The 14,394-nt window shown below is 46.9% G+C and overlaps 1 protein-coding gene across 4 annotated transcripts in view; it reads left to right on the forward strand.

The window, feature by feature from the left end:
- The window catches only part of LOC144153684 (uncharacterized), a 163,729-nt gene that overhangs the window by 80,732 nt on the left and 68,603 nt on the right, over positions 1–14,394 (forward strand). For all 4 annotated transcript variants that reach the window (XM_077685354.1, XM_077685355.1, XM_077685356.1 and 1 more), the window contains 3 exons: positions 356–415; positions 6,441–6,509; positions 9,781–9,855. In XM_077685354.1, coding sequence (XP_077541480.1) covers positions 356–415; positions 6,441–6,509; positions 9,781–9,855 — 204 coding nt within the window. The remainder of the gene's footprint in view (positions 1–355; positions 416–6,440; positions 6,510–9,780; positions 9,856–14,394) is intronic.

Below are 14,394 nucleotides of genomic sequence, written 5' to 3' on the forward strand. Positions count from 1 at the left end.
AGACGTTATCTTGATCTGTATTCAACAATCTAATAACATTTGAATAGGGACACATATGAGCTAACAGAAGTAACTTACTGCATACAGATGATGAGGAAACTTTAGTAAATACATCCCCATATAAATGCAACGACGCCCACAACAGTTACGGCGTGGGCAACTGCACAAACGACCTTGAATCTTTCACATTTTTTCTGAGCGTCCAATACCTATGGAAGTGCTCGGAGGAAAAGGATGTTTTATGATATGCAATTTCGCATGAAACTAAGCAATTTCAGGTGTCGATTGGCATTACGTAACAAAGAGGTGGGCCGTGTGAGCTAATTACACAAAACGGTAACGTGTTTTCTTGCAGATGTAACAACAAGACTGCCGGCGCCCTTTTTCCGGAAAAGCAAGGAGGTAACCTCGCAGGGTAAGCGCCCTTTTTTGTGAGTTCTTGTCAAAACATCATATCAGGTGCTATCTAGAAACCTATTTATGGGGAAAATATAATTAAAACAGCAAGGGTAGTAATCGCCCGAAGGTTTAGAATCTTCTGGATCATTTTTTCCTAAAATCCCGAGCAACACACCTTTCTGTTGCGGCCGCAATAAAATGAAGAAAAGCCACAGAGATGTTTTGGGTGCTTGCTCGACAAATGTGCAGTATATAACGGCGAATAACTGCTGAAGGTATTCACATCCAGCAATCGTTTTCTTGTCTCCTGTTTCAAATTAAGCAAGCCTACCGGACCTAGCTTGTCTGTGCGCGGTTACTTGTAACACTGTTATGCACTAGGTTCAGTGTGAACGTATCCAGAAACAAACCGCGGCATTTACCACCCCGCATGTGTACAAGACAAGATATGTGCCGCAGTAGAACTATGAATAAAATGTTTTGTAACAGAACTTTGCCGCCTTTCATATTCGTTTGAGTGGGTCCGATATCTAATCTAATTTTTTTATAGTGAGCACATGAAAACGAGCGCCGAACAATCCTCCGATTGTTCCGCGGGAAATGAAGGACTTTCAATGCTAATTAGAGGTTCAATCAAAGACGTAGACACAGGAAAGGCAATGACACAAACGAGTGGTTTTGGTGTCCCCACATTTCTGTGTTTTTGTCTTCGTTCTGAGTGGAATCACTATATATCCTTACCAGCTAGGTCAGCTTACCATCCTTCTGAATGTAGTCTTTTTCAACCCAGCGCCTGCCTTGCAACCGCGCATTCGCAGCACCAAAAAGTTCTGGGGAGTTTAGGCTTGCTATTGCGATTTCAGAATGCGTGAGCATCACTTACCTTGAGTTGTGAAAGAATATATATGAGTGGATGTGCTGACGTCACTTCCACTGCGAATACCGAATGGGCCGTGAGCCTGTGACAGCTGCTGTCACCCTCGAATAATTTTGATTGGGTATGCGGGAATCGTGTGCTGGTATATGAACGTCGCACTGAAATCGGAAGTTGTAAATAGGAAGCCTCTCACAGTAGCCGTCGTCGTCATTGTCCAATCTTTTTGAGTATATGCGTGTGAATTGTAGGTGGTATGCTGAGGAATGGAAACTGAGGAATCCGCCGTGAGCTTCTGATGACTTCTGTCATTTTTACTGGCCTCACACGACTTGCCAAGCAAGGTCGCACTGATGATACCTCAAGCTGCGAGTTCCGGTTGATCAGGTTCGCCCTCAAAACGCAACTTTCGGGTTTACGTTATTGAATCGCCCGTGAACTTATGACGGTTGCTTCCATCGTCAATGGCCAATTCACCAGACAGTGTAAAGTTTTAGGATATCGCAGTCAATGGAAACGTTGATGAGTGGCTCCGGCTACAAGTAGCCTAATGCATTTTGATGATAAGCTCTTGGCAAAGTTTCTGGTGATTCACACGTGGAGGCGCCGCTTTTTTGTTAATTGAGCCAAGTGATGCTCACGCATCAGTAATGCTGTGTAATTGCTTCGTCGTTCTCCCCGATACCACGTGCTGTTGTTTATGTTCATAAGAGGGCAGCAAAAAATTGATGATGATTCTAACACATGGCTTCCCAAACGAGAGGCCTGTGACGAAAAAAAAGCGTAGTGCGAGATATGGCAGAAAAAAATTCCCCCGCATTTCCCCGAGGGGGAGAATGTGAAAGTGCGAATGCACGGTTGTCGGCCCGCTTGCGGCGCTTGCGCTCGGCCCCCGCAGCCCACCGCCTCGCCGCCTTCTCTTCCATCTCTTCCATCGGGTTTGTAGTATCACGTGTACACCACGCAGTTATCAAGCCGCTATAACGCCGCTGAGTCGCCAACGCACGCCGCTGACGACGTAGTTTGAATGCGTTAAAGATATAAGGCGCGTCACTAACACTGATATCAGCGTCGCGTCCGTGGCTTGGTCGGTAGAGCGTCGCGCTGCGGCCGCAAAGTCCTCGGATCGAAACCTGGCGCCGGGTGCTGTTCCTTTATAGAGGAGCACTGCGGACGCCGACGCCGCCGCCGCCGGCGGTGGATGGTTTGGGGTCGCTTATAAAGTGCATGCACTTAAAAGAAATGCAAAGCTGCAAGAGAAGCCATGTACTATGGAATATGTGGGGTTCTTAGGAGCGACGTAGCCGGCTGTCCAGCGTAGGCCACTACAAGAGCTCCCGGCGCATTAATCGCATGGTCCGCCATAATCACGGCAGCCCGGCTAGTTTTGCCGATAAGAGAACACAGTCCACAGTAGTGCCGAAGCACACCTGTTTATTTGGGGTATCCGAAAACGTGCAAGCCCGAAGCCCCATGTCGTCTACGAAGAACGCAGTCCAGTCGCGATGGGAAGGAGAGGCACTGGCGGCGCACTGCAAAAACAGTCCCCACGTGACATACGTTTTCCGCTGAAGCCGCCCTCTTGGACAAGATCCGCCGATCCTGAAAAGCAAAAGCCTCAATTTTTTTTGTACCCCATTGACTTTTCTTCCAGAAGGTTTTGGAGCCTCGGCTTCCTGTTGTTTTATTTTTCTGATCGGCATTAACCTGCTATAGCATAGCTGGTGCAGGATTGTTCCCGTTTTTATTTAGGTGGTTTTTATTTTTGTAGGGAACATTAATTTTTGGCCTTTTTTTCCCGACCCGCAATCTACTAGAGCGATTTAGCTTACCGTATGTACCGCGTGTTCTGTGCGCAGCCTATGTACCTGGTCCCAACTGGTCATGCGTGCATTCGTTCCGGTGCAGTGGCTTAATTCTGCTGATGGGTGGCCGGACCTTGCGTTGCCCACGCATTCGCTCTGCTGAGGGATAGCCCGCCTCGCCATGCACGCGTGTGCATGCGTAGTCGCACCCCGCTACACGGTACACACAGCAAGCTAAAACTCCCTACTGTCCCTCAGCCGCACATTCGCGCGTCCGCGGCTAGCGTGCAAGCTCGTGGAGCGATGACGCCATCTCTAGGGGCAGTGCTGAACTAGCTGTGCCGCCTGTCAACACTGACAACATACTCTCGTCGGTGAAGCGCGCACCAGCTCGGGATAGCGGGTCTCCGCGATTCCTACCCTCCTCCCACCTTCTTGGCTGGACGCCCCTTGAACAAAAGTGACACCACATTACGCACGCTCGTCGCCACGCCGCAAGTCAGCACAACCACCACCGAAAATCCCACCTCTCCATGCGAGCCCACACCAATGGTCACCAGAGGATGCCAGCGCCGTGACTAACCCGCAAGCACATTGCACTGGTTCGAGTTCCGCTAGGGTCTGCAGCACAGCAGTTTGGCTTCCTGTAGAAAATTGTAAAGGCGTCGGAGGATACGTCGACACCAGTACGCAACAGAGTGAACCTGCGGCTATAACACTGCATTAAACGGGATGCCCAATGCAAAGCAGGTTGCTAAAAATATCGCATTTTTGGGGGCAAATCTCTGGCTGCTGTGGCGGAATGTATTGTTGCAATCTTCAGTCGGTGCTGCTTCTGGCGGCGAGGGAGCGGTGCATGGTGACGCTGATGCTGCCGTCACGTCAGCAACATTGCATACGGCTGTGATGCCGTTGAATGCATCCTCTCAAGGTAGCGCCTCGAAACCCGGGGCGAACAGGATATGGGGTTTACCTCAATTACAACGGGTATAACCCGCACTAAATGTTCGCTGTACAGAATTACGAGCGCTTCTCTGGCGAGAATGGAACGCGAAAACTTTGGGGCAAGCAGTGCAGTCGTGACAAAATTGAAACATGTAGAACCAATTATTGAATGCTGCTTTTCTGACCTACCTGAGCTCGCAAAGGTCCGCTCTTTGATCGCCAAACACAGGTTGAAGGCCTTTTCTAAGCAAATGGTGAGCCACTGAGTAACGGTTGTAACCATTGTCATGTACAAAATCTTACTGAGCTGTGGACAGGCGCACGCTGGTAATGGGTGAGAGTTGCTTCAATGAACTTCAACGCGGACAATTTTTTAACTGCAAGCAGCAACTTTGGGGGGTTCTTGGTGGCCTGTAGCGCGTGTTGTGGTTGCAAGCATAGGGAAGGTGGGCCGTTACTTGTAATTGGGTGGAAGAACTGAGAGTGGGTTGACAAAAGCTTTCTCTAAAATTGCGCCTCGAGTCGTATCCCCGGGCCCGTATTTGTTCTCTAGGGGCGAAATGTCCGGCCTACGCGGGTGAGCCGATGCCAGTGGTGATGAAAGATTGAACGTCTCGCACAAAGGCGCGGAGACTGGTGTTCGTTTTTGTAATCTGCTATTTTTCGCTTGTTTTGTACTTTCTGTGGAAGAGTGAAACACAGGCGGCTGAGAAACCTTCACAAATCTGTGGTTGGAAGCTTAGTCTGTGTCTTGCGTGTGTATGTTTTTTCGTCATGCAGTCTCAATATTGTATGTTTATGGCTAATCGATAGCACACTAAAACCGCTGTCATGCTTGACATGTTTCTCTTGGTTACAAATTTAGGACTGCAAGTACGCACACACCTTGTTTTCAAAAGTATGAGTCCGAATGTGCGGTGGAGCCAATGGTCTAATATATATATACAACTGGCTCTTCTTTATTGGCTTTAATGTTCGCATTTATGCAGACAAAAGCGGAGTCAAAGTCATGCGTTTATTCCTAGGCCTGGAAGAGTTTATAAGCTCTTCTGATACGTGTGCATTTCGGCGTCATATAGATCGACAAGTTATATTTGTCGGTAAACTAAAAATAAATTACTAATTATATTTACCAAAACTCCTAGGGCAATAATTGAATTTTTTAAAAGATGCTTGTCTGCACAAGCATTTGTTTTTCTTTTGCCACTTTAAAAGAAAATAAACTCTTTTATTTAAAAGGGCTTATTTTTAGTTCTGTGAAATTCCAAATATTTTTGGTCGTGCCGTACAAAATCTTATTCCGAAATAAAGAATAAAACATATTTTGGGGGAGGAGTCAATGCAAGCGTATTCTTAGTTGTAATGCGTTTTAGTGTCTTTTTTTAGAAAGGAACAGATTCAGAATTCAGAAACCTTGATTTGCTTTAAAAAAGGGTCCCGAGCCTTGGTCAAGTTCAGAAAGAAGGTCGAAACGATACGGCGGGACGTAGCTCACCTAACTGAGAGCAACTAATGTTTGGTGCTTTAAGACGCAATCTCACTGAAGTTTCGCTCAAATCCGACGAAAAGATTACAGTTATCGAAATAGTACAATCTCTCCCAGCATTCCGGACTACTAGTTAAATTTGTAATGTTGGGCCTGTAAGCCGCTTGGTAGTGATTTGGAATTGCACCAGAAGGGCGTTTTCTTGGTCTGGGGAGCGGACGTCTAGCACTTTGTTAAAAGGTAATGTGTGGCAATTAAAAAGTGCCAAGTAAAAACGTTTTTACTTCCGTGCTCATATTCTCTTGTTTCTGATATATGTTACGGCACGGGCTTCCTGAATAGCTCAGTTGAAATTGATTAGCAGTGCTACCTTGCACTATTTCTCGTCTTTAGTCCTAGCTTTCGCTCTTTTATTATCTAGATCATGATTTAATTTACCGCACTGCTTAGGTCGTGTTAAGACGGCAGCGTCTGGCTCTTTTCATAGTTAAAAATTGCAAAAAATTGCAGATAATGTATTCAGTGCACAAAGGAATAATAAATTCCTTAAACGTCAGTAATATAGGCCGCTCATCTTCAATGATAGGAAGGAAAGTTTGACGTCCACCTTAAAGCTGCCGTACCGAGCAGCAGGGTTGCAGGATTGCGCGTACCGCATTCACAAAGGAAAGCTGTCTCGAAAACGTAGCAGTTGAAGAAAAATTCGTCCCGGTCCAGGATTCGAACCGGGACCACCGCTTAACCGGAGCACTCGCTCTACCATCTGAGCTAGCCAGGAGGCTAGCAGTTTGTAGTGCGAGAGAGAATTGATCAACAGGTTTTAATCGACCCGATTTGGGGGATTTCCCCTAAATTTGGTAGATCTTCAATGACACTTTATTCCATGATTGCGAAACCAGCTCAATTTCTTATGTTCCTGTTTTATGTTCAGGAAGACCAGAATTGACTACAAGGCCCCCGGCGCCTGTCTTCGTCCCGAACGCCACTCCACCACCACAGCGTATGTGTTCTCATCGCGCCCTCAGGGGTTTATTAATCTTGGTTATCACCACTAAATACCTTGCAGTCAGAGTAAACAGATCGATGGACCTAATCACGACACCAAAAACATACAATACAGGAATGTCGTGCCTTGGAAAGTCATTTCAGGCACACAAAAAGACTGATTTATTCTGGTTTGCGAATTTTAATAAGGCGTTCTTGCTGAAATTTAAGATCACACATCGGAGAAATTTGCGAGAGGGTTGGCTGTCTTGGCTGTTGCTTACTTGCGAAAATCATCATTTGTAAGGATAGATTTGGCAGAGTTTATTATTACAGCGATTATTACACATTATTCACGGTGCCCAATAATATATATTTTTGCCTTTGTATTTGATAATAATGATATCAATATAAGCAACCAGCGCTCAATGTTTATTTTTTTGACATATTTGACCGGCTAATATAGCGTTTAGACCAGAAAATGAAACAGGACAGGTCACATAAACTAACACAAACTTTTGGCGAACTTGACGTTCGGTGACTTTGACGTCATATGTATTAAAAACTACAGTCATTGTATAACAGTGGAGGACGTAGAAGAGTCAGCTGAGACGCGGCTGTACGAACTAAAGAGGACCCATACTGACTTCTGATGAGTTGGGAAGGCGAAAGCAGCAATTTCCCACTGAACGGCGCAGGTGATCTTACTAGTTTTGCGTTGCGATTAATTGTGGCTGGTGCTCCGCAGTACCTGATGGTTGAGGGGGGGGGGGGGGAGCGATTATTGCCCTAGTTGGGTGGTGGAACAGCAGCCTCGATGAGTGGGGTCCTCAGTCCAGGACTCCAATGGCGGACGCTATCCGGCGGGCACCCGCTTGATCAGCCGTTGCTAGTCTTGCGGAGCAGTGCTGGACAGAGGAGCCTCCCAAGTGGAGAGGGTGGGGATGTGTATAGGGGTGAGCCCTTCTGGTGGACGCGGAAACTCCCATACAAAGTGGTAGAGGGTGGGAGTGGGGCTCTGGCAAGCCGGGCTGTTGCTGGCGTATTGGGTGGGTAAGAAGAGGTGTTTGTGGTGCAACCTGTGCAAGTTTGGGAACGTGTGTATCTGGAGCTGCCGCCATGACGTGGCGTCGGCGCGGTATAGGGAGTGGTGGTGTGGAGGTAGTGTTTTTCTTTGTGTGCGGTAGTAGGCTAGTGTGAGTGGGATGATAAAAGGTGATGTCTGGGAGTCACCAAGCTGGATCAGTTCTTCCATTTCTTAGGATGCCCTGTGGGGCATTTATCGGGCGAGCGTGTGTGTGCGCTCATTAGCGGGCCGCGTGATTGATAGGATGCCGCGTACCGCATTCACAAACACGGCTTCACTAACGGCCTTCCACGTGGCTGAAATGGAAAATACCTGGTCGTAGACGCCAGGTGTTTAGGAGCGCAGTCGTTTACATGCGTTGATATTCTATTGCGAAGCACGCCCTAAAGAACGCTGGACGACGAGCGCTTTGGAACACTCCCCAAGAAACTGTTTGCTGCAGCAGATGACCACGCCGGCGCCGGACGCTGCCCTTTTCGAGCAATGGGGTATTTAATGCTTTACCAATGAAGGCGCACTCGTTGTGTAGACTGCGTGGGAAAACAATGTCGCTTAGTTTGTGGGGTTTGAAAAATACGCACATTTTAGCCACACTTTTCCGCAGTTGTTCCAACGTAATATACAATGAAGGGGTAGGTCTATGTGAATATCGGCAAACTATCGTCGTTGCCATGCCTACTGCATGCGGACTGGAGTACGTGAGGGTATAAAAAAACGTTTTCTTCTAGGGCCAGCCAATTCTGTTTCGACTGCTAAACAATCTGTGCAGCTTTTAGGCATCAACACGACGCTATTCCTTCAACGTAAGCGTTTTCATCGACAATACTGCCTTCCATCCGTGGAGTATTTTGGAGTGGAAATATTTCTTTTATGCCGCTCGAGGGAAACACACTCAAATTATATCAAAACAGCGACCCTAAGTACTGTCAGATTGCATTCTTGCAAAATCTTGGCATTAACCTTTTCAGTTTTAGCAAACTTACTGGAAATATTGGGGTAGTGTTTTACGGGTTAGCCCTTAGCTTTTGCAGGCAAAAATAAATTGCGCGTCGCCTTAACGACTTCTGAACAATCGCAATAGATCAGTCATGTGTATTGTCACATTGTGTACAGAGTGCATTAGACAAAGACGAAGAAAAATTACCACTGCCATGATTCGTCTTTGCATACGACACCGAAAGACAAAAGCGTATCCATCGCTGTAAACTACGCTCCCTATTCTTTAATTACGTCGTGGATTTCGCATTTCGCCGGCAACCATAGAATTGGAATTTTGCTTCAAATTGTTGGCATTGCGGTCATGAGAACAAGTCGTTAAATTGTGAGGAAATCCAGCCGTAGTGCTCACTGCTATATCGCTAGTTATACGTTAACGACTCGGCAGTGATCAGCTACTCACAAACAAAAAGGCCCCATCAGCAGACGCTCCATTGAGCCACGATTCACTGGAGAAGTTTTTGTGTTTGTATCGGGGAACAGACAGACAGACAGACAGACAGACAGACAGACAGACAGACAGACAGACAGACAGACAGACAGACAGACAGACAGACAGACAGACAGACAATAATGTGTAAAATTTACAGTGGGAAACAACGATCTATTTGCACGTTCTCTGAATTACAATTGTCATTATTTGTCATAATGTAGGGCGGCTTTGCTATGCGGGCTTGAAATATCACTGTTCATATTAACGAGACTTCAGATTCGCCTGAAGTTTCAGAAACTTTTGCTGATTTAAGTTCAGTAAAGCTTGGTGTTGGGCTAGTTGGTATCATGAGATGAAGAAACTAGAGGCGCTGAAGCTTACAGGACGACCACAGAATACAGGGACAAACGAAATGGTTGATGTGCCTGTAAACTTCAGCTCTCTGCGTTTCCTCACGCCTCCGCTGAATGCCCCAGGAGATAGTCTACCTGCTTTACTCGTGCTCACGATTTCTACCCGGTTAATATGGAAACGATAAAGGAAAATGTAATGATTACCCACGAAGTCCAGCACGTTCTTACAAAACATGTTTATTGCTTCGTGGCTTACAAGAACCGCACGTATATCCTGCTTTAATATATGCCAGCTCGTTTACAAGCTTATGTAAACAGCGAAGCAAATACAGAAGTTGAGGTGTAGGGCCATGTTTAGGTGAATGAACGATTTGGTGAACGAATTTTGTTTACATTTTAACGTTCCATTTTCTTTTAGGTTCGCCGAAGGTCGAATTCACCACGAGGCAACCCGCTCCTGTCTTCGTCCCAAACACGGCTCCACCCTCACAAAGTATGTATTTTTACAAGTAGCGCGTACCCACTCAAGGGTATTGGTCATGGCAAGATAAGATTCCTTGCTGGAAAGATGGGTATAACAAGAAATTAGGTGAAAATCAAACAGTAAAAACACGCGCTAGAACCCCTGGCCAAGTCCAAAGCCAACGCCCGCGCTACGAATCCAAAGGAAATGCTCTGGTCCCGGAATGCGATGATAGCTGAATCGGATAGTCGCCGGTTTCATAACACAACGCACCCAGGTTCGATTCCGACCACGGAAAGCATTTTTATTTCCAATTGGCTGCACATGTCATTGTTAGCCATCGCTGTTATAACCCGTAGCCCTCGGGCCTTAGGGCTTGCCCAGTGTATAATTTCACGGCGCGGAGGCTGTGGGTTCGATTCCCGAGTCCACCCTAACCGCAGTTTGTTCTTGGGGCGCTCGCTCCCAACACCTGCTCGTGGGCCCCTGGCCTCCCCGCCGCTTTCCCTCGCACTTTCCTTCGACGGACTGATGTTCCTTGTCCTAAACAGCTACACTGTTAACAGACAGTTTTAGGTGACCGTTCTTGACTGTCCGATTCGCGTCGATAGCCAGCGGTGGCTTCATTGGACAAGCCTGACGCGTTTGGCGGTGAGCGGCATTGCCCGAGCGGGGCTTCCGTGACGGTCCGCTTCGCTCGAGCAAGGCCAGCGCGCTATTGGTAACTCCGTTTCTTCAGTTCAAAATTCAGTGAGAAAACCGCGCAGGCACTTCTGAATAGGCAAAGATGTCACACACCTCAAAGAGGTTAAGAACGGAAGCGAAAAACGGCGACTGAAGTGCGAGCCTACTTCAATTCAATGCAAGTTGATTTAATTTATTTCTGACAATGTTTACAGTAATATTGGCTTTACAATACAACAAGAAAATGCACACTGTTGCCAAGGCAACCGAGGCAAATGGCGACAACCTGACTCCTGTCTGGGCCTCGCTTGCTATATGTTTTGCATTCATATGCAGCATTAGAAACAAATAACACATTGTTTCAATGCAGGGGATAAAAAAAGTGCACAGCTACTTCAAAGCACACTTCGAGACGGGACGCCACTTCGAACAATTAATGTAGCTTCTAGCAAGATAGCCTTACCTTGGCTATTCGAAAGTTGAATGGCTTTGTTTAGATTTATTGTGACAATTATACCGTGTCAGCTACTATATAATATAAAACGGATGAAGTAAGGCAATAAAGACGGTTTTTCGCTTTATTTGAGTTACCGAATATCGCTTCTTAAATTTCTTTTCGGGTGAGTTTTTGGTTTACACACGCAGAGTAAGCACGAGCCGTGACGCGAATGATTAGATACGGTCAGATACGGTCATCGCTTAGCTAAAATTTCGGCTGCTGCGCTGATAACCCGGCCGTGGTAAGCGCAAGGTCCTCATGCGCAATACTGGGTGCGTGGCTACAGTCAATCGATTGACCAAAGGATCTTCTGAAAACTCTCAGATGCCAATTTACAAGGCGGTGAACTTCGGTTTCAAACAAACAAGGCATATGACGCGAGTTCAAAGCAATCACACGTGACGGGATGTTCCTCCACAGAAACATAACGGTACGTGTCAGATGTCCGTGCGGGGTCTTCAACGCTATCTTTGCCGGCCTCCCACCTGCGTGCGGAGGTCGGCTTTGTATTTTACGCCGTACTTTGGGTCCCCGTACTGTAGAAAAGACGACTTAGTCGGCGGCATTGACCGTAAAAAAAAACTGCGTGAGCGAAAAGTCCCCTAGCGCTACTTTTAGGCGCACAGGGAAACCGCCGCGATCATAAAGCGTTCCCAAACAGATGGCGTGACATCAGGAATGTAAAGTTTTGATGCTGCAAAACTTTTCATGAGTAGCTAGCGTGACTCGATAACGCTATTCCGTCTCACGCTTGAAATGCGAAGCTTATGCGCCCTCCATTTTTTGGAGGCGGTGATTGTTGGAAAACCGCAACCGCCTTATTTTAGGGGCGAAGCAACTTAGGGGCTCGAGCTGTCGTAGTCTCCTGTCGTCTCGTGTAGCCCCGGTGCTAAAACATTGGGCCAATAATTTTCCAACACCTCGGGCTGGAAAGTAACGTGTACTAAAATAACACACCCGGGCAAATCGTATTCAAGCGCCTCGCGCTAGAACATTTCATCTCCATGCGCAAAAACGCGTACTAAAAGAACACAGCGGGAAACTAGTTTTTCAACCCCCTTGGCTGTACTTCTTAGCATACTTCTTAGCATGCTGCGGCGTGCAACACTAAGACAACATTCGGACAGGGTGCCTGTTATTTAATCGCCTAAATTTGGTTCAACGCAAGAGTCGATACCACCGCATCAGCAAGCGGGCGATAGCTCCTCCCACCGGCGCTTCTGTGGTGCCGGATCAGCGCGCGTCCGGCGGCAAGAGAGATACTTACATCTTTGAATACACTTATACGCTCTATGCTTCGGCCCCCCCCCCCAGGTTTCAAGTTAGTGGAGATGGCCCGGAAGTTTCTAACACTAAAGTGTTTTATTCCCGGATACACGAAGATTTCGCTGACGTCGTATCTGTCACGGAAATGACGCCAGTACACATTTGCCGAAGCGACCCACCAGCAGAACGTCACCCGCCTAGCACACCCACCAGACAGCCCCCAACCCGGAAATCGTGCTCTGCTGCAGATTTCGGTGCACATTTCACTTTCGTGTTTTACTGATTCCTATGACTGAGGGATCAACCGGTATTTTTAGAATTGTTGCGGAAGGAGACAAATCCTAAACCGATAAATTTCTATAATGAGCTTGGTTTCTTGCAGTTTCAGTTCTACCACGCTTGTGTTTATCCTCGGGTAGCAAACTTTTGCAGCGAAGCCGTTTAAGGTTGACATCCATCTGTGCTTGTCGTCGCTCAAAACATTGCGCATCGAACTACGGCGGCGGAAAATGATAGGTCAAGAAGTGGAGGGAAAGTGACGAGGAGGCAAGGAGCAGACGAGTGGGTGTGGGGAGTTCGTGGCGCGGCCCAAGTGTTCGTGGGTGAAGGGGGGGGGGGTGGAAAACGATGGAGTTAAAGATGGGCTCCGCCTAGTAATGACGTAAGCTCTGACGCGCAGGTGTTCTCTGGTTAAGAGAGACAGTATGTGCTCGGCGGCATCAGTGCCCAATCTACCGATAAGATGGGCACACCTTAGAATAGCATAGTTGAAGCTCGTGAAGACCACGAGCTCCGCTGCTTCCTTAGTCTTTTCAACTCAAGTGTGACGGTGGCCTAATTATTTTGGCGAGCTTTGGGTCACAGAAGGACATCAGGTGAAAAAAGCGGACATTCTCGAATTTGCCCCTGTGTTGACATAGAACGTTTCCCGCAATTACATAACAGTGAGTCACTAAAGTCTCCATATATGATTGGGCGGATGTTCAATGTTGCCTTAATGGTCTGTTTAGAGAGTCCACGGACACTAAACACCAGTTTGGTACAATCACAAGACCACATTTTTTTTCAAATACAATAAAGCCTATTTTGTCGAGAACTTCAAAAAACTCTCTTAATTAGGAATACACAGCAAGCACTCCCAGATACGGAAAGTCAAGCTACTTCTATTACTGAAGAGAAGAATACGCAATTAATGCGTCCTGCCGGTGATGATATATGAACGGAAAGTTGGTGACTTACTTTAAAACTTGGAAGAAAACTTAGCTCGGCCCAATGGAACACGGGGCGAATAATGATTGAAGGAACGTTAGGAGAGAGAAAACGAGCGTCGTGCGTCATTGAAGAAACTCGAATAGAGGATATCACAGTTAGAGAAAAGAAAAAAGAAATGACCATGGGCTGGTTACGTAGTTAGATGTAGTGACAACCGTAGGACCCGCATGGTAACAGAATGGATACCTAGAGACGGGTCTAGAAGAGGAAGGCCATTAACTCGATGGGAGGACGCATTAAGGAACTTCTGTTACAAAGAATGATCTCGATCAGCGCAGGACAGGGGCGGTTGAAGCACAATGGTAGAGGCCTTCGCGTACAGTGGACATGAGTGGGCTGTTGATGATGGGAGAACACAGATGCAGTAGGGTGGCCACAAAAGTCACATTCTGGCTCAGTTGTTATTGCATCACAGGGTTGGCGTCTGCTGACCAGCCACCACTAAGAAGCATGACGGTGTTTGTAGCAATGCTTCCGCACTTGGCTTCTTCTAGTCATTTCGGACTACTCAGGAGTGCTCCAGAGCAGGTCCGTATCTTTATCGGCACATTGAATTTGTATTGCAGAAGCAGTTTCTAGCTTCTTTGTTAGGGATACAAAAGAGACCGAATTAAATAATGTTTTTTAAACTCCCTTATCACGTCATTGCTGCTGTCCTGTAGGGTAAAAATTGGACACTAAAACGTGTCCAATTTTTACCCTTTTTTATCGTCGTCGGTTTAAAAAAAAATTCACAGCATATCCACGGGGTGAATGATGATGAGTGGGCGAAGCTCCTGAGGGGAAATCATCGGTAAAACCGTGACTCTTCAGTGAAAGTTCGCCCACTACATCTGTGTCCGAACGTA

The sequence above is a fragment of the Haemaphysalis longicornis genome, unplaced genomic scaffold (assembly GCF_048455015.1).
Source record: "Haemaphysalis longicornis isolate Haplotype H1 unplaced genomic scaffold, Haemaphysalis longicornis Haplotype H1 scaffold_9, whole genome shotgun sequence".
Classification (NCBI taxonomy): Eukaryota; Metazoa; Arthropoda; class Arachnida; order Ixodida; family Ixodidae; genus Haemaphysalis; species Haemaphysalis longicornis.